This window comes from Melopsittacus undulatus, chromosome 9 (assembly GCF_012275295.1).
Source record: "Melopsittacus undulatus isolate bMelUnd1 chromosome 9, bMelUnd1.mat.Z, whole genome shotgun sequence".
Taxonomy (NCBI): Eukaryota; Metazoa; Chordata; class Aves; order Psittaciformes; family Psittaculidae; genus Melopsittacus; species Melopsittacus undulatus.
The window spans coordinates 8,728,962-8,752,520 of NC_047535.1; the positions used below are offsets into that span (position 1 = coordinate 8,728,962).

At 43.9% G+C, this 23,559-nt stretch overlaps 2 protein-coding genes across 4 annotated transcripts in view; both read left to right on the forward strand.

Moving 5' to 3' along the window:
• Window positions 1-415: 415 nt before the first annotated feature.
• The window catches only part of LOC101875106 (cell surface hyaluronidase-like), a 49,747-nt gene continuing 26,603 nt past the window's right edge, over window positions 416-23,559 (forward strand). The window contains exons 1-16 of one of the 3 annotated variants that reach the window (XR_004550041.1): window positions 416-730; window positions 1,271-1,411; window positions 1,531-2,092; window positions 2,311-2,480; window positions 2,961-3,149; window positions 3,479-3,648; window positions 4,448-4,657; window positions 8,387-8,592; window positions 10,178-10,247; window positions 10,868-10,996; window positions 12,018-12,103; window positions 13,460-13,591; window positions 13,710-13,745; window positions 14,560-14,712; window positions 16,530-16,707; window positions 21,884-22,099. Coding sequence is in view for 2 of the 3 variants with exons in the window: in XM_034066475.1 (XP_033922366.1) it covers window positions 448-730; window positions 1,271-1,411; window positions 1,531-2,092; window positions 2,311-2,480; window positions 2,961-3,149; window positions 3,479-3,648; window positions 4,448-4,657; window positions 8,387-8,592; window positions 10,178-10,247; window positions 10,868-10,996; window positions 12,018-12,103; window positions 13,460-13,591; window positions 13,710-13,745; window positions 14,560-14,712; window positions 16,530-16,707; window positions 21,884-22,099 (2,931 nt within the window). In the remaining variant the exon portion in view is untranslated. Of the gene's footprint in view, window positions 1,412-1,530; window positions 2,093-2,310; window positions 2,481-2,960; window positions 3,150-3,478; window positions 3,649-4,447; window positions 4,658-8,386; window positions 8,593-10,177; window positions 10,248-10,867; window positions 10,997-12,017; window positions 12,104-13,459; window positions 13,592-13,709; window positions 13,746-14,559; window positions 14,713-16,529; window positions 16,708-21,883; window positions 22,100-23,559 lie in introns of all 3 variants that reach the window. The other 2 variants (XM_034066475.1, XM_034066476.1) reach the window with 2 other exon arrangements.
• The window catches only part of CEMIP (cell migration inducing hyaluronidase 1), a 111,669-nt gene continuing 88,779 nt past the window's right edge, over window positions 670-23,559 (forward strand). The window contains exon 1 of the mRNA XM_005148738.3: window positions 670-730. The gene's annotated coding sequence lies outside the window, so the exon portion shown is untranslated. The remainder of the gene's footprint in view (window positions 731-23,559) is intronic.

A 23,559-nucleotide genomic window follows, 5' to 3' on the forward strand; every position in this document is an offset into this window, starting at 1 on the left:
CTTGTCAGAGCACCTTCCAAGGCTTCCTCTCTCTTTCACCACAGGTTCTGACTACAGATTGATTTGGCAGTTTGGGAGGTGAAGTAGCAAATACCCCTCAGCTCACCCATTGTCAGGGGAACTTTTGCAACTGCCAGATTACAGTGTTTTCCATAGATCTGCCAGCCACAGGCAGCACAGGGCAAAACACCCCCACGGGAAGGTGGCAGAAGGGCCAGCTGCCTTCTAGGATGAGCCAAGGCATGCCAAGCCCCGGTGACCAGATCAGGGGCTGGGGCACCTCAGCCCCCTGCCCTTCCTGGGGGGACCTGACACCCCAGACACGTGCTTTGTTTCGGGCTTTGAACATAGCCGGGGCTCCGCGTCACCCTGGGGCGTCCGGTGGGGACCCGGTGAACTCGGAGCAGGGGAAGACTTTTGGTTGCTGGCAGCAGTACTCCCCCGGGCATGGGACCGCCGGTTGCAGATATACGTCCAGGCTGGAAGGATCGTCCCCGGCTGGGAGGAGCCAGCAGCTCCGCCGCTGTAAACAGTGCGGGCACCGCCAGCGGTTGGGAGATGGATATAAAAAGGGAGACGGAGGGGAGGCAGCCGGAGCGGAGTAGCGGGAGCTGCCTGCGTCTGTCTGCCCCTGCCCGCTTCTGCCTCTGCCGCCGGGAAGGCCGGCAGCACGGTGGGAGCTCCCGAGAGGCGGCGAACAAAGTCCGAGGCTCGGCGCTGCCGAGGATAGGTAAGTGGTCTTTGCAGCTCAAGTTTGAAACTCGATGTTGTCTCTCGTCCATCTGCCGCTGGGGTTTTCTCCTCGCCGGCTCTCTGTTCTTGCTGCTGTTGTGGTTGCCTCGCCGTGTCTGGGGCTGTATGGAGCCGGCTGTGGGGGATTGCTAGTTTTGATCTTGCTACTTTAAGCAGACAGGAGAAAAGAGGACAAAAATCCCCAAACACATCAAAAGCAAAATGTGCCTTTGCTCCGGCCCCGTGCGAATCCGCGGGAAGGAGCCGGCGCGATAGCACACGTGTTGCGGCGGGGATGCCCGTGGCTATGGCCGCAGGTAGCTGCGGCAGGGGCTCCCGGGACACGGGGAGCACCGGGGAGCAGCGGCTCCTCCTGCCCTCTGTGCCGGAACCGGACCTGGAGCCGGTCCCGGTCTCGGCACCGCCGCGGGACGCATCGGGGAGCAGCGAGCGACGGCAGCGCATCAGGTTGGTACCGCGCCCCCCGGCGCCTTTCTGCGCCCCGCCGCGCCCCGCCGCTGCCGCCCGTCTCTTGCAGGGACCTGCCCGGAGGCCGACCCGCACCTCGCCCCTTGGCGACCCGGCTCCGATACCAGCCTCACCGCCGTGGTGGGCCGGGGGACGGCTCTGCGCCTGGAGAGCTCCGCTACCTTCCACTCCCTCGTCATCCGCGACGGAGGTAAGAGGGCTGCCGGAGCTCGGGCGGGAGGCCCGGCTGTGGCTGCCGGTGGGTGGCACCCCCCGGCCCCGGCCGTGCGCGCCCTCAGCCCCGCTCCCTCTCTCTTCCCTCGCCCGCAGGGATGCTGGTGTTCGCAGACTGTCCCCGCGAGCCACCCATCACCCTGCGCGCCCGCTACATCCTCATCCACGACGGCGGGGAGCTGCACATCGGCTCAGAGCGCTGCCCTTACGGCTCGCGGGCCACTATCTCACTCTACGGGAGGGCCACCGACGGGGCGGCCGTGGAGGGCTTCGGGCAGAAGTTCCTGGGCGTGGGGAGCGGCGGCGTCCTGGAGCTGCACGGCCGGCGGCCTCACTCCTGGACCCTCCTGGACAAAACGCTGCACCCTGGCGGGCTCCTCTACGGCCCCTACTTCTCCGAGAGGCGGTGGGGCAGCCGCGGGCTCAACCTCCGCATCTTGGACGCCGGCACTGCGCGGGTGCTGGCGGCGGCGCGCTTCGACACGCACCTGCGGCACGGCGAGTGCGGGCGGCTGCGCTCCTTCCTCGCCATGCAGCCCCCCGGAGCGGTGGTGGCGGCCGCCGTGGGGGACTCTGCTGCCCGGAGCCTCACGCTGGAGACGCGGCTGCTGCTGCGGGACCGCCTGGGCAGCGCTCACATCTCCCGTCTGCGACACAGGTAAAGGGCGGCGGGCGGGGGGGCGCGGGCCAGCGGCAACACCATGGACAGCTCCGGCGAGCCGGGGCCGCCTCTCCCGGCCCGGGGGCTCGGAGCTGGCGGGGATCGGGGGGAGGAAGGGTGAAGAGGGAGGGACACACCGCCCTGCAGCCCGCTTCTGCTGGAGCTCCTCGGGGGTGGAGGGTTCGGGACGTCACCGACTCCTTCCATCTCCTCAGGCAGCCCTGGGCGCTGGTGGGTATCCTAGGAGGGGATGAGCCTTCTGCAGCAGAGGATAAACGGGAGTACCATGGGAATGGAACCACAGGGTTAGCAGTAGCCCGAAGAGAATTCCTCACTTACGACGGGACGCGGTTTACAGTTACTGCTTTCAGTGGATGGATAAAAGGTTCTGTCTGCCCTGACAATTGCTTCTGTTGCTTTGCTCTGCTTTTTCCGGCTGCTGTGAATCCAAACAGTGCAATGCTGATCATAGAACCACAGAATGGTTTGAGTTGGAAAGGATCTTAAAGCTCATCTAGTTCCAACCCCCTGTGATCTGGGTTTAGCAGGACACCCTGCCATGGGCAGCGACACCTTCCACTAGACCAGGTTGCTCAAAGTCCCATCCAACCTGTCCTGGAACACTTCCAGGGATGGGACATATGATAATACCATAGTTGTGCTTGCATAGACAGTGACCGTACTAACAACATCAGTCTTGTAAAGTTTTAGCTGCCTACAAAGTGTTCCACTGGCATATTTAACAGCTAGATCCCTTCTATTACACCCAGTTACCTATATAGAAATTAAATTTATATGCTCTTCCAGTACTTGCACAATTTTGTCACATACAACTGCAAAAATAATTGATTACTTCATTTTTCAGGGGTGCCTTATAATGGATTTAAAGTGGAAGCATCCAATGGAATAATTCTCCACTTGGTGGATGAGGTTACCAGTTGGTTACCTGGTGACCGGATCGTTGTTGCCAGTACAGATTATTCTATGCATCAGGCTGAAGAGTTTAATCTCCTTCCTTGCCCTGAATGTAAAAGTAATCAAGTGAAAATTGATGGTATGGAATATTTTTATAAGCTACTCATTTGTGGTAAATAGTTACATTGTCTTTTACATTTTACATTTGCTTGTCCTTTTAGCTAGATTTTTGTCCCATAAACACATGGGCACATACAAGAGGTGAAGCCCCTAATATTATGCTGGGACTTAAAAGCTTGACCAGAGGCATCTGTCCTTTGTAGAAGCCAGGGGAAGTGCTGAGACTAGCAACTGGGCATGTCTCCAGACTTGATGACTGCTTAAATTCAAAGTATGCACTTGCTTAGAACAAGGCAGTAATGAAGATGCAGTGCTTGCCCTGAATAAAGAGGTTTCTGATTTTCACAGGCAGCCCACTTTATCTTCACATTGGAGAAGTCATAGATGGCGTCGATATGAGGGCAGAGGTTGGCCTTCTGACTAGAAATATACTTATTCAAGGAGAAATGGAAGACTCCTGTTATGGACAAAATCAATGCCAGTTTTTCTCCTTTGATACATTTGGAGGACATATTAAAGTGAGTCATTCTTAATGCACATGCCTGCAGGTGTTTTCAGATGATTCCTTTCCTGGTTTGTAAAACAAGCAATATAATGCATGAAACTACCATTGTGTCTGGGGGAAAAAGTATACTGTGAAGAAGGGAATCTTGCAAAACTAGCCTTGCAATGAGTCTGTGCTGTTTTCTTCACTGTGTATGCGAACACATATCCTTCTCTGGGTTAGTGGGGATTCTTTAGTGGTATTGCTGTCGGTAGGGTTGGTATGAAGTTACATAGTTCATGAGATGTCACTGTAGAAATTGTGCTTTCTTCAGAGCTTCCCCCGCCCCTCATGGCTCAGAGAAGTGCTGGGTAGCACCTTGTTGTGCTCTGTCTCCTTTTGGTTGTCCCATGTGTTCTTGGGGGAGGTGCTGTTGAAGGAGCTTTGTGTAGAGTTACTTCTCTATGAGTGGAAATCAGGGAGCTGGACAGGTCTGAACTCACTTGACAGAGAAAAAGCTGCCAGGAAATAGAGCCTGGTGGTAATCACTGCCCCTTTCTGTAGCTGGCAGGAGTCGCTTGTCATACACTGCTGTTGCTAAACACTGCATATGCTGCTTGGCAGCTGGTCCTTGGCAGCCCCTTGCCAGTAGGTGTGCAGCCTCTGGCATGCTGCTCTGAGCCAGAGCATGGAGCTGACACCTCCTTCTGGGATCAGGCCCTGTGTTACTCTGCAAGCATATTGCCTAAGAAGTGAGAAAAAAGGTGGGTTTCTTTTTGCATCTGTTTCTGTTGTAATGCCTACAATGTAATAATCTACATTTGTCTCAACAGATCCTAAAGAATTTTAGCTCTGTTCACTTGTCAGGAGTGGAACTGAAAAACATGGGGCAGCAAATCCTGGGCAGTTACCCTGTACATTTTCACTTGGCTGAGGATGTGGATGAGAGAGGAGGATATGAACGCCCGACGTACCTTGATAACCTGGCTATCCACCACTGCTTCTCTAGGTGTGTTGCCATACATGGGACTCATGGCCTTCTGGTAGGAAACATATTTTATTAGTACTGAGTTAATTTCTTTACTTAGGTACTGCTAAACAGCAAGAACCATTTGTGATACAAGGAGAAAATAGATTATTGACACGAGCCATCTTTACCCCAAGTAATGCCCCGACTTGTCAACTCCATTTGACTGGTGTTCAGGTTAGGACTGTTGCTCTGGTAGTGCAGCTCTTTGAAATTAATTTCAGGTTCTTAGTATTGCCTAGGTAATATTGTTAAAGGTGTGATGATATACAGTGAAATCTTTGCCATGCTATTCTGGACAGATTGCGATGATAGGAACTTTCATTTAAAATTAAACCAATGGACTTTAGGACCTGACTGAAGCAATGGGCCTTTAATTTGCAAAGGGGATAAAAAGAGACAGGGATTGTTCAAGTCCGAGCAATGTGAAATATATACAAAGATATTCACATGACAAAAGGAATGAAATACGAGAGGGACAGACCCAAATGTCTGCTTCAGTGCCAGAAAAACCCTCAGGAACTTGGCTCTGACATAGATCCTCACAAGGGTGTTGTGGAGAGAAACTCAAAAAACCCCCTAGAAAGCCATACATGTCCCAGCTGGAAAAGACAGATTCCTGCTCCAGTCCCAACACATCCAGTTGGTGTGTGCTCTGCAGGACCCTGAACAGTGTTTTGGTGTCTGTGGACATTTCCTCATTCACCTGATGTGTGTTCAGGCAGAGACACTCCCTGAACTGTCCATGACCTCCTGTGTTTTTCCTGAAAACTTCTTCTCAACCCAGGACATGAAGCTGTGTAAGACGTGAGTTAGAGGTGCTCAGGTGTGTGAAAGGGTCTCTCCAAAAGGATGTATTCACAAAAATGTGATGCTGGACTTATGCACAGCCCAGTCCCAGTTTTCATGTATCCTAAACTGCATTCGTATTGTCCAGATCACTCAAAATTATTGATTGACTTCTTATATATGTTATTTGCTCTGACTGTAGAGCCTGCTTTTGTATACAGAACCTTTAGGTGGCAGGAGAATTGCCCAGTGTGTGTGGATGTAGTTTAACTCCCTCTCTCCTCCCATTGGTATTAAACCTCTGGAATTAAAGGAATCTGCCAGAGATGAAAATATAAGCCTTATGCTAATGTTGGTCCTGAGAAGAATGGTGTATGGTCTTGGTCTTTATCAGAAGTGAGGTTGTCAAGGGTTTATCTGAATGTGTGGAATGCAGTAGCTGTGAGATCAAGAATCCAAGAGAGAGATCCAGCCCCCCAACATGTGACCACTGAGGGCTTTGAGTCCATAAATCAGTGAACAGGTTTTATTGTAAAGGTTAAATATGTGATCCTGTGGAAGAATAATGTGGTTTCAATACAGCCATTAAGATAAAGAGTAATTAAAAGCCTTGCTTTAAAATAAATTACAATAAATTGCAGTTCCAGAGAAGAGTGTGTGTATTGGAGCAAGGCAGTTAAATAACATAGATGGGTACCGGATTTAGCATCACATTATGAAACTTCAGCCCTTGAAGCAGCATAAACCAGACAGGTGGGTTTATCCCATTCCTGTCCTGAGAGTTTAGAGGATGTAATTTTAGACATACATTGCTCAAGTGCTGTGGCTTGTGCTGTGCTGTGTACTGGTCAAACAGTGGTGTCTGCAAGGCCCTTCTCCCATCTGCTACTCCTGTGTGCCAGGTTTGCATTGTGGTGTAGCAGCTTGGGTTACCCATTGCAGTGGGAAGCAGGAGGTGACATGCATCTCAGTGTCCTGGCACATGTCAGACATACACCAACTACTGTAGTCCTTCATGTCTAATGTTGCAGCGCATAAAGGTCACTCATATTGTGTTGCTGAACTATTTATAATTCAGTGTATAGGGTTACCTCAATCATCCAGTATTGGACACACAGGTGGGGTCATCACCTGTGTTGTGGACAGTGTTTCATGCTGTCACACACAGTAATATGCCACTGTCACAGTGCCACAGGTGGGCTTGTTTCCAAGCATGTAGTTCCTAGCTGTGATGTGCCAGAATTGATCAGTTATTGGGGTTTTGGTGTAATAGCACGGACCCTTACCCTTATCTTTAATTGAAATGCATGTGATCCTTAAATTATGTTAGCTCTGGTGAGGAGAGTGATCAGTAGAGTTTCATGTATTTAAGTATTCAGGGTCACTGTGCAATTACAAAGTTGTGATTAATCATATTAATCCAAGTTAAAACCTGTTTTTGGATACAAGGCTGTTTTTAACACGCTGGCTGAAGCTCAGATTAGCCAAATTTCAGCTAAATGCAGCAGAAGGAAACTACAATTGAAATGCTGTCTGAAACAGCAAGCAGTTTGTTGTTACAGTTGCTTTCCAAAAATAGTCTTCTGTGGTCTCCTTAGCAGCTTCTGTGTGTCCTTTGAAAGGATTGAAGTAGCCAGTCTTGCTGTTAGCAGCTGGCAAGGACACTTGCATTTTTGTCTAAATCCATTTTCTATCTGTATTTTCAAGCTGTCAGGGACATGTTCAGCATCACTGCATCTAGGTTCTCTGTTATCCTCCTTGTAGCTCATTTCAAGCCACTGTATCTGTGTGCAGGGTCTCAGTGGATTTCCCAACTATATCAGTTAGCAGCTGGGCACCTGGCTGTGTTGTGCGTTATTTTTAACTCTCTCTTGCACACCTCATCCAGGCAGAAACAAGAGCAGCAGATGACAAATTTGAGGGGTGACTGCCAGGAAAACAATGAAATCCAGTAGAGATATAGCTATGGGAACTATACCATTTGTGATTCCAGATGTTACGTACAGTAGCAGCCTATCAAGGGGAGATCCCAGGATATTAATCTGGATTTAATTCAAGTATCCCTGAAGTATACAGAAATAACCATGTAGGTTAATATTAATTAATCTTGCAGTCTTACACAGTCATAACTCTGACGTCAACAGGAATTTTGTATGCCTGAAGAGTGAATAAATATGCTGACAGGGATTATTTGAGTACAAAGTTAAGGTTTCAGTAAGATTTAGTAACAAATTGCTGGTATTTTAACTAGCCTGATTTGGTATTTACATTTAAAAGAAGGATTTCTGAATTTTTATCTTCATAAGACTGTACATCAAAGGAGGCTTGTGCTAAGTCCTCTTGGTCAAATTAGGGTTTAATGCAATATCCCTGTGCATGTCAATTAATATTAGAGTGAAACAGTAAAATACCATCTCTGCCCAAGCTGATCATTACAGGAACTGAGTGCACCTTCTGAGAGTGAAGAAAGAACAGAAATCTTGTTAATATAGACTACTTCACATGGTACACTTAAAAAACTTCTTATTTTATTTGGAAAGTGTTGCAGCTCATTAAAATGCCTTCATTAACCAACCTAACTTGTTAGTTTATCATGCAAGATACACTTGTCTTTATGCAGATGTTTACGCCATGACACTGAACCAATTATTATCTCTTAGAGCTGAAGACAGCTTTAAATCCAGTATTTTGCAGTTTTCCTTTAATTGTGCATGAGGTCTTTCCCTGAATAATTTTAATAGCAGCTTCACTGTATAAGAAGATCAGTCCAGAGTTATGCAGACTGGGTGTAGTTTGAGTTAGCTTCAGAACTGCTGCCTATGCACTGCTCATTGTGCAGAGGGGTTGCAAAACCACTCCATGAACATTTTGGGCATTTATTGATAAGCAAAGCACATCAGTTATGGTTCCTGCTGTTGTTAACATTATGGTTGATGCCCTGTATACTTTTTCCCAGGTCAAAGACACCATTGGCTATGACACTCTGGGGCACTGTTTCTTCCTGGAAGATGGGACAGAGCAGCGCAATACATTCTATCACAACTTGGGCCTCCTCACAAAGCCAGGGACAATCTTGCCTTCAGATCGCAGTGAGGCAATGTGCCTTGCCATCCGCAGCAATGTTTATGGAGATTACATTCCTGTGCCGAGCACCGACTGCATGTAAGTGCTCTGGGAGCTGTAATCAGGATGTATAGTTTATAGCTGGGTCCTAAAGAAAGCTGGGGTGAAACTTTTGAAAGGGGATGTTTGATATTGTATGAAAAATTGTAGCTTTTTCTACCATTTTTCATTTAAAAATGATTTAGCTACTTGACCGTGTTTTGCTTGTGATGAGATCTTTTAACACCTGCGTGAATCCTAAGCAAGGAATATTTGCTGCTGGTTATTCCTGTCTCTGTTTCCTAAGAATCATAAATATATTAGAGCTCTTTGCTCGTTTCTGAAACCCTTTCAATTACTTTTAAGTTGGATGTTGAATGCTCCATGAAATCAGTCTGAAAAATCAAATTGCTTCAGCCCTGGTACAGGTTGGCAAAAACATCACCTCAAAGGGAGTTTTTGCCTTATTTCACCAGGGCTGAATTGAGGCTGGGGCATCTAGAGTAAATTGGTCAATAGTACATGAGTGCATGAATATCTAGAGTATCTCATGAGATGTGGTGAGAATGCAGATTAGCATAAACTACAGTGAGTGTAATTCAACAATAAACAATATCCAGATATAGCTGACCAAAGTAAGCTATTTTGGAGACTGATGATCTAGAACACAGGCACTCAGAGACCTAGGCTAGTGTTTGCAAACAAGAACCCACTTTAGCCAAGGAAATTTGTATTATTATGGAAAAGAATGTAGTAGCCAAACAACTTATTCTAATTTGTGTAAACAATCCCACTTAATTACCATTATTGTCACTGAAATGCTAAGGTTGCTGGTATGGTTAATACAGGCTTAGTTTGCATGTATTTCATGGTTCTATTAGTACAAAGGAGTGTGGTTTCTTGATTACATAATGGTTGTTGTGGATAAACCATGATTTAGATCTGCTTAGAATGATCAAATTAATTGGTACAGTCATGAGAGAAGTTTACGGTGTTTTTACATGCAGTCTTTATTATTGCAAAAGATGTTATCAAATGAAGCAAGTCAACAGATGACAGTTTTCATAACTATATCTGGCTTCTGTTTCTGCCACTGCTCATCTTCCCTCTGTAGCAAAAACTTCTTATTTGAACAAACATCAAAATAATATGTCCTTAATCTCCTACTTAACTAGCCATTTGTGATTTGCATGGACGTTTTAGTTTTCCAAGTAGAAGCTTCCTAAAAACCATAGAGAATCCCATACCTCCTGCCATTGCCCCTCAAGTTCCAAAACACAGTCCCAAAGTTCACTTTGCAGCCATTGTACAAAGCTGTTTAACTTATAATAATAATAATAATAATAATAATAATAATAATAATAATAATAATAATGTATTGGGCTTCCTTCAGCTGCATTTAACAGAGCATGGATTTTGTGTTAACAGTCTTATATAATTTACAGAAGGTTCAGCATGTGGCTGCAGAAATGAACATATCTGACAGTACTAGATGATTTCTTTTCCTTAAAGAGTATCATTAAAAGGTTGTGTGGAGTTTTAAAGTCAATAGGAGAGTTGTGGCTCAAGTCCAGTTCAGTGCTATGAAAATGTATCCCTTCCTGTTTGGTAACTGCTTAGGATCATTTTGATTTTGATTTTTTAGGGCTGTCAGCACTTTCTGGATCGCTAATCCAAACAACAACTTAATAGAGAATGCAGCAGCTGGTGCTCAGGTAAAATCATTTAATGGCAAGAGCGATGCTTTGCCTCTGGTTCCCATATATTCTACATTTATTGATATCATTAGCATGCAGGCAATGACTTTTTAGTAAGCCATTGTAAAATTGGGATATGTATTTCTGCAACCTTTGTTTCTGTTAAGAACAAGTATTTGCCTGCAGTTCTCACACCGATTTCTCTCACCATTGTGACTGGGAATGGTGTGTGATGTCTCTTAGCAAATGTTCATTTTTATTAGTAGTTAATAGTTAAAAGCCCAATAAAACTTTATATGTGTATTTATAAATATATATTCTCTCCTTTTTTTAATCTTTGACATTTCTGCAAATCATGTTTGTTTAATGTGCCTGTATGGAGAAGGTTATATTTTCTAATAAACCATCTGAATTTCACCCACTATATAAGCATTTTTAAAACCCAAGGACCCACTGTGCATGCCAAAGGATTAGCTGGGAGGTTTAAGAGTATGGGCTAGTCTGTGTCCCCTAGGATTTGCATGTTTGGCAAGCTCAGGTCAGAAATCTGGACAGCATAGTGGAAACCCTAAATCCCCAGAATAACCTGTGTCATTAATTGCAGTGTCCTATTTCTCAGACCTTCCTTTGTCTTTTAGGATGTCGGGATATGGTACATCTTCCACCGGGTTCCCACTGGACAGTCTGAGGGGCAATATCCAGAGGGACAGGCTGAATATACCCCCTTGGGAGTATTTTACAACAACAGAGTCCACTCCAATTTCAAGGCACGTGGATGGGGTTTTTTATGTTTCTATCAACACAGTCGTATGACCTGGGGCTGACTGTGTGTGGTGCACTGAAATCAGGTGGTCATGGGTGTCTTACATTTTCATAAAGTTCTTTTAACACTGTATCAAGACAGTCACCTTTTGGGGGTGATGCTCTTTCTAATGAGCAACGAGGGAGCTGAGCTGAATGGAGGTCCTGTTTCAGGCACACCAGTTGGTGCCTGTGCTAGAGGTGATGAGCCCAGGCGATGGGTACACCTACTACTAAGTGAGATTTAAGGAATGACAAACAGGACACTGAGAACTGGTGTTGGCCACAGTGGTGCAAAGGCATAAGGGGATGAGCAGAAGCCATTTGTGCCAGGGCCTGCTCATCACCTTTGAAAAATAAGACCTAAAATCCAAGACCTAAAAATCCAAGAAAAACACTTTCTTCCCCAAATATACTGTTGACATGAAAAAGTAACCTGTAAGCTATAAAGAGTATTTTAACTTATTTCTCAGGATTCTAGATTGAAATCAGTGCTGTTCTGTGTCATGTATATTTTACGTTTTGGTCCGTGACAGCTGCTGCTTTGCCCTAAGTCTTGAAGTTGGCTACAGCTGCTCATGTTCTCTTTTGACTGTCGGGGGACTCGTCACTATTTAAAATCTTACTTCTTAACAACACTCTTTTTCCACAAAATTATCAAGAATTTGGCAGAGTCCCTTATAGCTTTCTGCAAGAGAGAGGGAGAGAGTGGGAGTTCAGTGCCTTGCTCTGGGTCAGAAGACAGCCCACGATGCTGATGCATAACATATGGCAGGCCAGGCTCTGTCCTGACTTCAGCATGCTACATCCTGTGCTAATGTCCTGCTGAGCGGTGCCAAGTGATACCTAAAGGGAAGATAAAACCCAGGCTGCAGGGGCTGACTGTGTTCTCATGCACTGGCTGCCCATGTTCTTTGGTAAAAATCTGGGATCTTGGGTTTCTATTCAGTGTTCTGCTAAAATAATTGGAGTCGCGTGTGTTTTCAGGCTGGTTTGTTTATTGGAAAAGGAGTAAAGACAACGAGAGCCAACGCTGAAGATCCCAGAGAGTATCTCACTGTCGATAATGCCAGGTAAGCACATGCTGTATGGTTAAGTATTTTGGATCCTCGTGTTGCTTCTTGGCTTCTGCGCTGTATTTAGCAGATCATTAGTGCCTCATTACTGCTGGAGCATCTGAAGAAAACACATAAGCTATCTCTGATGTGCAGAGGCAAATACTTCATAGCTATGGACATAACTGTTTGTGTTATTGTGGATCAAAAAATAATACACATACACTTGGGGTTATGAGGACTAAGCAGTGAAGCATGTGGAAGGGGATCCAGATCCCATTAGTCCATTAGCGGGTTTGTAATCGCCAACATTTCTTATTAATTACTTAAAAGAACTTACATCTGAACGATGATGTAAGAGACTGCTGAGTCTGGTCTAGGATTAATGAGGAAAGTCAAGTAGCCTTAGAGCTTTTTGTCAGCTGCTTTAAAATCTCTGAGCTTAATTTCACAGAGCAGAAGCAGGTAAATTAAGGCCATTTTCTCTCTTGCTGCAGCCCTATGTGTCTGTGTGAGGAGGCTGTGACAAAAATTGGGCCCTGCTCCTGGTTGAGCTTTGGCTTTTTTCCTCCTCCATCATCCCCTACCAATGTCACATAGTATGCTCCCGTATGGCTGAAAGGGTGACTTTGTGTCCCTTTGTGAGACTTCCCCACCAGGGTCATCCCCTTGGGCACCAAGGAGACACATTCTCTAGCACAGCAGCTGGAAGAAGTAGGAGGTGAGGGCAGACTCAGAAAAAGCAATGGTGATATTTTCCCAAGCACATCACAAATCTACCATTAACAGCCAGCATGGCAAGAAATAGCCAGCAAGTAATTGAGAAGCTCCCAGTTCCCAGGGTGAATCCTATTTTCATATCATAGCTTCTCTTTCAGCAGACACAGAAGCATACGGAGGTCTGGTCTGTACATGCAAGGAAAGCAGCTTCAATTACGCCATTATCTTTGCTGAATGAGATTCTTGAAAGTCCCTAATTGATTTTCTAGCATCAACTGAGGGATTCTCAATGGACCTTGTAGAGACTATTAGAAAAAGACCCAAGTGACTTTGGAAGAATGTTTTCTATGCCTCTTAAATCACACTGAATCAAATTAAGGAGTAGATGTGGGGCTGTTGAAGTCTAGTGAGAAATCACTTGTTGATTTCACTGGGGCCAGAATTTCACCTTTGTGAATGTTTGTTTTCTGTTTTGTATCAAGGCACAGAAATGAAATCAAGCTAATATCCTGATTCTCATCCAGGGCATATCACCTCTTTAGGCCCATTGTGCTGATGTGTGAAAGCCAAATGAGGTCTGCTGGGCACAGCCTCCTCTGTCTGAGGCTGATTCCTATGTCTCCTGTGCCACATTAACTAAGCTCCTTGCTTCAGGTTTCGCCCACATCAAGATGCTGATCCTGAAAAGCCGCGAGTTCCTGCCGTGATTGATGGTCTTATTGCTTTTAAAAATAATGACCATGGGGCCTGGGCTAGGGGTGGCGACATTATATTCTGCAACTCAGGGTAGGTTACTTTAACTATGTGTTATATCGTTACCCTCCTGGCAGACATAAATAGGCCTGTAGGCCAAACTCACTGCAGACATTCCTCATCATTTACACCTCTGTTTCTTGTGTCCCAGGTTTTCAGACAATGGAATTGGACTCACTCTGGCAAGGTAATTTCTTAAAACGGAACTTCTTCCCATTTTTCCTCTCAATGTAACAGGCTGAAGCATGGAAGCTGAGACACTCCTCTGGCAATTACTGTAAGACACAAGAAACCTCACATTTCCCTCCCAGACCACATCAAGTCTTCCCTGGGCAGCCATTAATACAAGGGACAATTTAGCCTTTCATTCTCTTTGCCTCAGCATGTCTGGGGAATACATGGTAATTGTCTAATATTTCCTTTTGGGGGGTAGGTCCTGAACCAGTAGACTAAACATCTGGCTCTGCACTTGGGGAGGCTTTTCTTCTGCTCTATCCCAGTGGAGCAGCATTGCTTCTAGCTTGTGTGCTGCCAGGGCAGGGTGGTTGCGACGGTCCCATGTGGTGGCACAGCAAGTCTCCTGCCTCCTTTGCTGTTGTCTGCCATGCTCCTGCTGCTCCCGTCTGCACCCCTCTTGCAAAAGACCTGCAAAACCAAGGCATATCCAAAGCCCACTGCAGGCAATGAGAATCAGTGATATTTGGCTCTCGCTGCAGGGATATAGCTAAAAATTTATAAAGCAACTCAGTATAGATTAATTATATTACAGAGTTAGTTTTACCCAGGCTAAGTTACCTCTGTTACTGATGCCTGAGCAGCAAGCTACCTCAATAATAACTTGCTGGTTTCTAAAGAGATTTGAAAGCACCCATATACCAGTTAACACTTTTTTTTCTTTTTACAAATGAAGAAAGAATTTTTACTGTGTCTGTGGTGTTATTAAGTGTTAATTCATCATTTCTGCAGTTCTGCATAGTTACCTGGTGTTTCTTTGCTTGTAGTGATGGGACTTTCCCGACAGATGAAGGCTCCAGCCTGGAGGTTACACGATCCATTTTTGTTGGCGAAAGCAGCAATTTTGGGTCCCAGGGAGGTCAAAACAGCTACTGGGGAAAAGGGGCAAATGGAGAGTACAGAACACTACCCAGAAACAAGTGAGTTTTTCTTCTGCCATTTCCTCTTGGTGTTAGTATAAGCTAGAAGAAAACCCTCAGGAATGAATGTGACTACCAATAAGTAATTTATACCGGGTGTTCAGATCATCGTACAGGCCAGAAATAATAAGCATCCAAATAAGCTCGCTCTTCAGGCCAACAGCTTGAGAGCATTCTCGCCTGAATGTGTTTGATCTAATTTTCTGCTTAATTTATTAGTGACTGGAGAATGGATTAGAGAATCTGAAATATACCAAATGGCTTTTGTGTAGTACTGCAGTAGCACAGCATCGAGCTGATGGTGCAGCTCCCATACACCAAGCTATCATCCCTCCTGCCAGCATAGCTGGGCAAACATGGCTGTTTTGACAAAGGTGAAACTTTTTGTCATTATTGCATCTTATTTCTCTTTCAGTAGCTGTATGTTTTTTTGTATTTTGATAGCAGCACAACCTCCCGTTTAGCAACCATGGTCCCTCCCCATGTCCCTATAGCAAGTTGTGCTTCCCCAAGCCTAAATTCTACCCTCCTCTGTTTTTGGTGATGCTCATCAGTTATTAAACCCTCTATGAGGATTATAAAATTATTAATACTCAGCAGACATGCCATGCACACAGCTATGACTATTATGTCTCAACCACTAGTGACACAGGAATGGGACCTGTGAACGACAGCAAGGGTAATTAGAGCTATCATCAGTTATTATCAGTGTTGTAATTTTAATTGCAATTGCAAAAAAAGCTCCTTTGCAGTACAAGCAAGTTCTAATCATATTGTTAAGCAATGTGCTCTTGGAAAGGAGTATGCTTAAATGTCTGATACCTGTCCTTGCACCATAGTACAAAGTGGGATGTGAGGGTTGTACCAAACCCAACTACTGAGATAACAGCTCTCAAAATTGAAGAGGAATTATATGGTCAAGAAACACTCTTTGTACCTGGAGTTTTCAACTGGCAAAGTGTTTCTGGCTCTCTGGAGCCAACCAGTAAGGAAAACATCAGAGCTGGGGGGCAAAAGCCTTGGCCACCCCCAGGCTGGAGAGAGTCTGTGTGCCCACTTTGTGTGTCTAAACAACTATTTGTGGACGCAGTAAGATTGACGTATACTTCCAGGGTGCTACTAGCCAGCTTCATTACCACCTGTGGAGATGGTGCAGACCACCCTTTAATCAAACACAGCCAGGGCCAAACAAAACTCGGCACCTTCTCAAAACAAGCCATGGAAGGTGCGAGCCTTACCTGTGAGTCCAGTGGTGTCTCCTTCAATTCTGATGTCTTGACAACACATCCATGGACTGACACTTCAGAAACAGCTTTTCTGTATGAAATGCTGTCTACTAGGTCTTAGGGACCTCGTGTGAAATATCTTGTATGGAGAGGAGAAACTGCTGCACCACTTGGCACTTGCTTCCAAGGAGAGACTTTCCCCGTGGAGTCTGACTGATCTATGCTGATGTTTTCCTGGGAAACCTGTCTGCCCTGGAACAGGAACCTGATGGCAATGCTGCCACGCAGCCTTTGGGTCTTCCTTGTGGTGAAGAGCTCCAGGGTGAGGTGGGGAAAAGGTTTTTGAACTGCCTAACCCCAGATTACAAGACTTAAGCAAGCTTATGAGTCTTTTTCTTGGCATCTGAGCCTTACCATGTAGAGGATATTCAGCAGTTTCATCTTTCCTTAACTGTGTGATGAGTGTGCAGATCCCAATTTTGTCAAAGAAAAGGTGGTTTAGCTACCTGTTAGTATCTCTGTGCTTTCAGGAGGACTCAGAGCTTGCCCAAGGTTTTCACACAGGACTGTGCTTGTTTCTAAATCTCATAGGACCTTCCCTATTCGTGGATTCCAGATTTATGATGGGCCTGTCAGGATGTCAAAATGTACTTTCAAGAAGTTCACTCCGACTGTTGACAGATACTCAAGTGCCATCGGGTTCTTCATGAAAAACTCCTGGCAGATAAGCCCCCAGAATAATGTGTCACAGATCCTGATGGAGAAGAGTGTAAGTAAGAAATGCAGAAATATGTGCTGTTAGATATGCAAGTTTCTGAGGATTTTGGAAGTGGTAAGAGGTTATCCTAGAGCAGGGATTTCTATGCATGTTGGTGCATACTATAAGTTTATTTTGCAACACCTTTTTTTTTAAATGAAGCTTATTTATAAGCTTGTAAAATGTGATTGTATATTATGCCTGGGCAGATATACATTAAATAGTTTGCATTACAGTAAGGTTTCACCTTGTAACCACAAGAGGTGGAACACCACTCTTAACTCACATGTGAGCTCAGCTCACACGTGCTGAGGACCTGCTGACAACCTGGCCTCAGAGACTGAGAGGGACACTACTGAGATGGCAGAAGACAGTAAGCTGCAGTACGATTTCTATACAGAAATGGAAAATGCACTTAGAAGGAAAATACGACCCAGTTTTTGGGGTCAGCAGCAAAACTCCTGTTCAGCACAACAGGGATTTCCCATGAACAGTGAGAGCAGAATCAGCGCTGTATCTCTGCCTTGGTAGGAGCTGTAGGTTGCTGACCAATTCCAGTCCTTGTCCTGGATTCCTGCAGGGATCATGGCCCTGGGAAGTGATAGATTCCATCTAGCTTTCTCTGAGGGATCATAAATTCTCCTTAGCTTTTTTCACACAAGGTCCATGCTTGTGACAATGTTCATAAATTGTAGTAAGTTTGTCTTGAAGTTTGATTTTATTTTTAGGAAAATTTCCATTGCTGTAGGACTGACCAATATAACTCCTCTGGTAAGCAGTTACTTTGTCACCTCTCTGGTGCACGCAGACCAACAGCAGAAGGGTATTTCATGAAAGGATGTTGTTGACTGCAGTCACTTGACTGCTCCTCTAAAGAAAACACAGTTCCTGTGCATTTCAGTAAAGAGATCGTGGTTACTTTCAGTCTTTAGGGAGCTTTGAAGCAGGAATAAGGGCTTAATTTGACGCATCTTCTTTATGTCCCCCCTTGATGACATGGTTATAAGATGGTCATGGGCAACATGAATGAGAAAATCAACCTGGAAATGAGGAGGGGAGCTTAGAGAAAAACATATGATGAAATAGTTTGATCAATGGAATGGAAGGGAGTGGAAATTTTCCTCCTGTAATGGCCGTAGAACTCTGTCCAACAGAATGGCTTCAGGCACATGATATCTGTGAACATTGTCAAAGGAATTACTACATCTTGAATGGCTGAAAATGCATCTCTTTAATACAGTTGCACCGTTTGAAGCCAACAAGGCTGTTAAATATCCCAGCATTTTTGTCTGAGAGGCAGTTTAGTACTTTCACCCCTTTAAGATCTGAGTTTTTCAGAGTAAAAATGGTCAGAAGACTTGCTGAATACTTCTGCAAAGCAAATTAAAATAGTAGTGTCAGCTTATTACAAAAAACTGAATGACATTATCCCAATAATTTATTGTATGTACATTTCCAAGAAACATCTGTTTCTGAAGTTGGTATTTTGCCTACTTAAAAACCATTTATGACTGTAACCACCTGCATCTCAGCACTTATTTTTCACTTTGATTCTGTTTCATCTGGGTTGAACCCAGATGTGCTAAATCTAATTTCAGACTTAAAGGACCATGGTTAGTCTATTGCTTTGTTGCTAATTGCTCTATAGGACAATATGTCTTTGACTAGTTAGGATAGAGCTTGTAGGCTATTGTCATTAATTTTCTGTCTCCAGGCTTCATTTTATGACTTTTTAAAGTGTAGCTAAGTACTAATTCCCTAAGGGACAATCATTTTACAGTTGTTTTTTAGGAAGAAATTAAAAATTACCGCAAGTTATGTAGGAATGACAAAACAATTAGTCATGCTGGAGGAATAATTGTATAATTAATCAGACTAATCAGCAGATTGGTTAGACAACAAAATAATAAAGGTGGTCAGTTCTTGTTTGATTCCAGCATAAAAATAACAGTCAAGGAGAACAGAAGACCTAAACATTGTGCTCCACAAAAAGTATTCCAGTTGCCTTTCCCTTGACAATCCTAAACCTTACATATTAAGATATCTGTGCATTTATCAATAGCAACATTATTGCTTGCTTGTTTGTTTTGAAAATGGTGCTTTTAAAATGTTAATTCAAAGCAGTGGAAGTAGTTTTAATTCAGCTGAAGGCATGCCTGGTGGGTTGGTGTCTTCTGTAGATCTCATTACTGTCAGTCAGTAGGACTTAGGAGAGCTAAAAGGAGGTAGCCCCAGCCCAGAACTGAGCCATGCCCAAACAGGACACTTGTGCATTATTGAGGATCTGACATATCTATTTTTAGTCATAAAACAGCAACCTATTCATCCTTCTGTCCTTTCGCTGCACAGCTCCTTTAGAGTGAGGTGAGGAGCAAGAGGTTGTATGTGACCTTTTGGTCTCCCAAGAACAAGGCCACCTCAGCAGGTACAGAAGATTCCCAAACTGCCCTATTCACATCCATTGCTAATATTGTCTCTGGTTATTTTTTCCCTGCAGCCAGGAGCTAGAGTGGATTCAGTCCTTTTCTACTCCTGGTTGTGTCAACACTATGGTGTCTGTGAAATTACTTGTGCCAAAGAAACCCCAGTGGCCTGTGTTGAGTGAGTCTGTGGTCCCTAGAAGAGCTCGGAGGGGACAGCACTGTTTCCTGGCTATGGTGTAGCGATTCCCATGGGACTGCAGTCCTGCCTAGCTAAGACATGTCCACTTCCTAATGTTGCCTTTACTATGTTTAGCCTGTGTGGCTTAGTGCTCGGTTTCTGCATCAAAGCAGAAGTTTGCAAACAGTTCATGATAGGAAAAAGAAAAGTAGACACGCACTTAAAAGGCAAGTCTGTTATTCTCTTAAAAAGAGGGCAAAAAGAAAACCCAAACCCAACCCTAAAGAGACTCCTGACCTAAAGGAACTTGGCAGGGTGAGGACTTGCATCATTCCAGCAGAGTAAAAGCCATGCTAGCAAGGGCAGAGTCCTTGGGTAGTAAAATAGAGGAAGATTCACACTGGATAAAAGTTCCTTAAAATGATACTGTATTAAAGTGATGTGGCTTTTTCTGGCAGCATATGCCAACATTTGAAATTTAGAATAAGTTGCAATTTATTGTGATGTTTTCCAGTACATTAGTAATTTTTAATATAGAAATGGTTTTCCACTGCAGTCTTCAGGACTACACTGCAGGTGTGTTAGGTGTGCTGTCCTTGGACAGGTTGAGTTAGCATATTCCTAAGAGATTATGTACTCATATAACCATCATCTCCCTGTCAGGCTTCAGACAGGTAATTTGAGTAACCTTTGTACCGTACCACTCCCAGGTAGTCCACACCTAACGAAAAATAGGTGTCTGTATAGTACTGTGGTAGCTAGACATGACCTGTCTCTGCACCTTCCTGTAGCTCATTCCTGGCTCCACATGGACATACCTGATGAGCTGAGCCTTTGTTCATGTGTGTTCACTTAGAAAAAAAGTTATATTGCCATTGCTGTAGCTGCAAACTCAGTGCACCTCTATCCCACAGTGTACCACAGTAAGGTAACCTTGAGACTTAATGAAAGACCTTACACTGCTCATTAACACTAGCATTTTGTTTCTGATTTTCAGACTTTTTAGAGGAGAATGTTGGAGATCAGATTAGCTGTATCACCAAAACTGTCTGCTGCTAGATGGAAACACGGAGTGTTAATCAAATATAAGCAGGACTAGCTGTGTTTTAGTTTGTTTTGAAGTACAGCTGACTATGTTCTCTGCAGTGAAGTGCTCTTTTTCTTACTCAACTCCCAACTTTGTGCATTGTCACAAAGTATTTATAATGGAGCTTTGAGCTGCAGCACAGTGTTTACATTTTATTTAATATCTCTTTTTTATAAATCAAAATAAAACAAAAAAACCCTCCCAACTTTTGGGATCTCTCTACGTTGCCAAATAGCCTTTGGGCAAAAATTTTCTGTGGTGCAGTAAGAAAAGGTTTTAAAATACTCAAAAATACACATTAAATTTCCAAGCATTTGAGCCTCCTTTAAATGAGATTGCTTCAGCTGTTTGTTTATGAGACTCAGACAAGAAGGTGGCAGAAAAATGGTTCTAGGCTCTAATTTAATTTTAAGTAACAAAGACTTTTATTCTGCAAGTAGTTGTTGCTGCAGTGGTCATTCTTCTTAAGCCAGTGGGACTTTCCATCTACTTCAGAATCACAATGACCCTGGTATTCTCCTAAGCTGTTCTGTTTATTATTGTTAAGATAAAGCCTTTAAAGCCCTTGGTAAACTTGCAGCCTAATCCTACTGACCCTAATTCTTACTCATTTGTACAGTCCAATTAAAATGAGTTGGACTAAATGGAACAAATCAGTCTTTTGAGTCGGCGTGATCCAGCTGCTATTTATGCTGCCTGCTTTTACACATATTGCTGCAGGTTGCAGAATGCTCAACCTGGACTAATTATTTTCTTGATTATTTCTGAACTTAATCATCATACACTGTACTAATTTTCTCTGCAGACATAAAATATTCCATGCTTTTTTTGTGGAACATCTACAGTTCCCTTGTTTTGTTGGATTTTGTATCAGGACAGATGCTTCTACTTAGCTACTGAAAAATCTTGATAAAAGAGGTATGCATACTGATGATAATGATGCTTCCTGTTATTTGCTTTCCTTAAAAAATAAATTCTTCAGGGAAAATATTAAAATGTGTACTAGGCAAATTCTGAGAATTGCGGTCACTTTTATGAGTTTTATAAGGTCTTAGGAGGAGCAATTAGAAAACAGTATCACATAGCAAAACGTATGAGAAAATAAATTAAAAATACATAAGAAAATTCACCAAATATCTAGTAGTTCTTGTTTCAGCTGTGATAGTCCTCAGTAAGCTTTGTAGCATTATGTACTTCACTATCCTTTGAGTCATCCCCTTCCTTTTGCCACTGCATGATTTATTGCTGTGTGATTTCAAGGAATACATAGTTGTGCGGGTGCATTTCAAAGAATCAAAAGTCTCATTTTTGTGGAAATATCTCCTGGGATTAAGAAATGAGGGGAAAGCCAATACAGTTGGAAATTTTTTTAAATAGACAAGACAAAACAAAACTGTTTACTTTCTAGTTCTAGCTGTGTTGCTGTTTTGGCTGTTGAAACACTGCAAACCCAAGTCCTTACTTAGACCTAACCAGTTTCTTCTTATTTACTCCTGCTAGGTTGGACTGAAAGTGTTTTTTGGCAGATCAGGCCAGTGGTTCGGAAACAATGACAATGATGGTGACAAAATGTCTATATTCCATGACCTGGACGGCTCAGTGACAGGGTATCCGGACATTTTCATAGGCAGAGCAGACAACTACTTGCTGCATCATCCTGGGTGTCTTACTGTCCCACGCTGGAATGGGTTGATGTGTACTGGGAAATTTGCACAGGTAATGGGGGGGTGTCTGCAGGCAACATTGCTGTGCATGATGGGTGGGTGTTCTCAGGTAGTCTGCTGAGGGGTGATGGAGTGAAGCCTACTCAAGACTCCATAAGGTAAGAGGTGAATAATAAATTTGATATAATTTTACTCCTCTCAGTCTTATCTGCCTAATTCCAAGGACTCAGTAAAACTCTTGCTGTGCAGCTGCCTAGAACCTCTGGCTGTAAGGAGCCCTATCTCTTCCCATTGCCACAAGCAGCTGCAAGTTGAAACTGCATTGGGGAAAAGTGTTGTTTTCTAGTTCTTGCTTTGAGGCATTTGTCCACTGTTATGGGGCTCTAGTAGATAAGTCTGGTGAACCAAGTTTCAGTAATGGAAGATTTTACTTCTTTGATACTTCCCACTGTATTCAGTATGGTGAAATGGGTGGTTGAGACACAAACTCACATTATTTCCCATCCAGACATCACTGGGTGAGGCATGGTCAGTCAACACCCTGGTAGAAAGGGCTGCAAATCCCCGGTAACCTTTAAGTAGAGAAAGAAAGAAAAGGAAGAAAGAAAGGAAAGACAGGAAGGAAGGGAGGAAGGGAAATGAGGAAAGAAAGAATTTCAAAATCAGATTGTGGTTCATTTTATGTTGCTCAAATCTCAACACAACCTTTGTGTGGGGATAGAGCGTACTGTAAATATGTGACTCACCACAGCTTTCACAGCCACATGTAAGAGATTACAGATGGCTCTTCTTGTTCCTCCACTTCTAAGGAATATCAATGTATTTACTGAAAAGTTATCTAGGCCTATTTTAAAGCTGCAGTTACTTTGACATCTTGCCAGGTCTCCTCTTTGTGTTGAGCAAGACAAAGATTAAGACTATGTGCGTTGGACACATAGAGCACCATGTGGTTTGAGGTTGTAGAGTGAGTACTGGAAGCCTTTATGCAAGATGGGGCTTTAGGAAAGACCATTATTATGGCCCCCAAGAACAACCCTGCGCTATCAAATAAAGTCTGCAGTGGGGTGCACTCAGAAGTGTCGTCGCTTATGAAGTGATGTTAAAATAAGATCCAAGCTCATGAGATACAGCAGGTGTTATTTATTTATTTAATAGAAAGCTTGGGAGCATGCTGCAAACTCTTGTCCCGTTGAGGGTCAGTAGACATGGCACCGACACCAGCAGTGTGGCACAGGATGAAACTCTAATTGAAGTCATTGAAGACTGGGCAGAGTTAAAATTGCCTCAATTGGAGCAGGCTGTCAGGTTTCCCTTTCTAACATGCAGTTTTGTGAATGTAGATTTTCCATATTGGGAGATTTCTGAAGGTGCTTTCTCTGTGGCTTCTCTGATGTGTATTAATGTGTAGGCTTGCAGTTTGAGTAGTCAGACACAGCTCTGCTTTCCCCATGGAACTTTCTGCATGAAACATTTGAGAATGAAATTGTCTTTGAGACCTCTGTGCATACATAA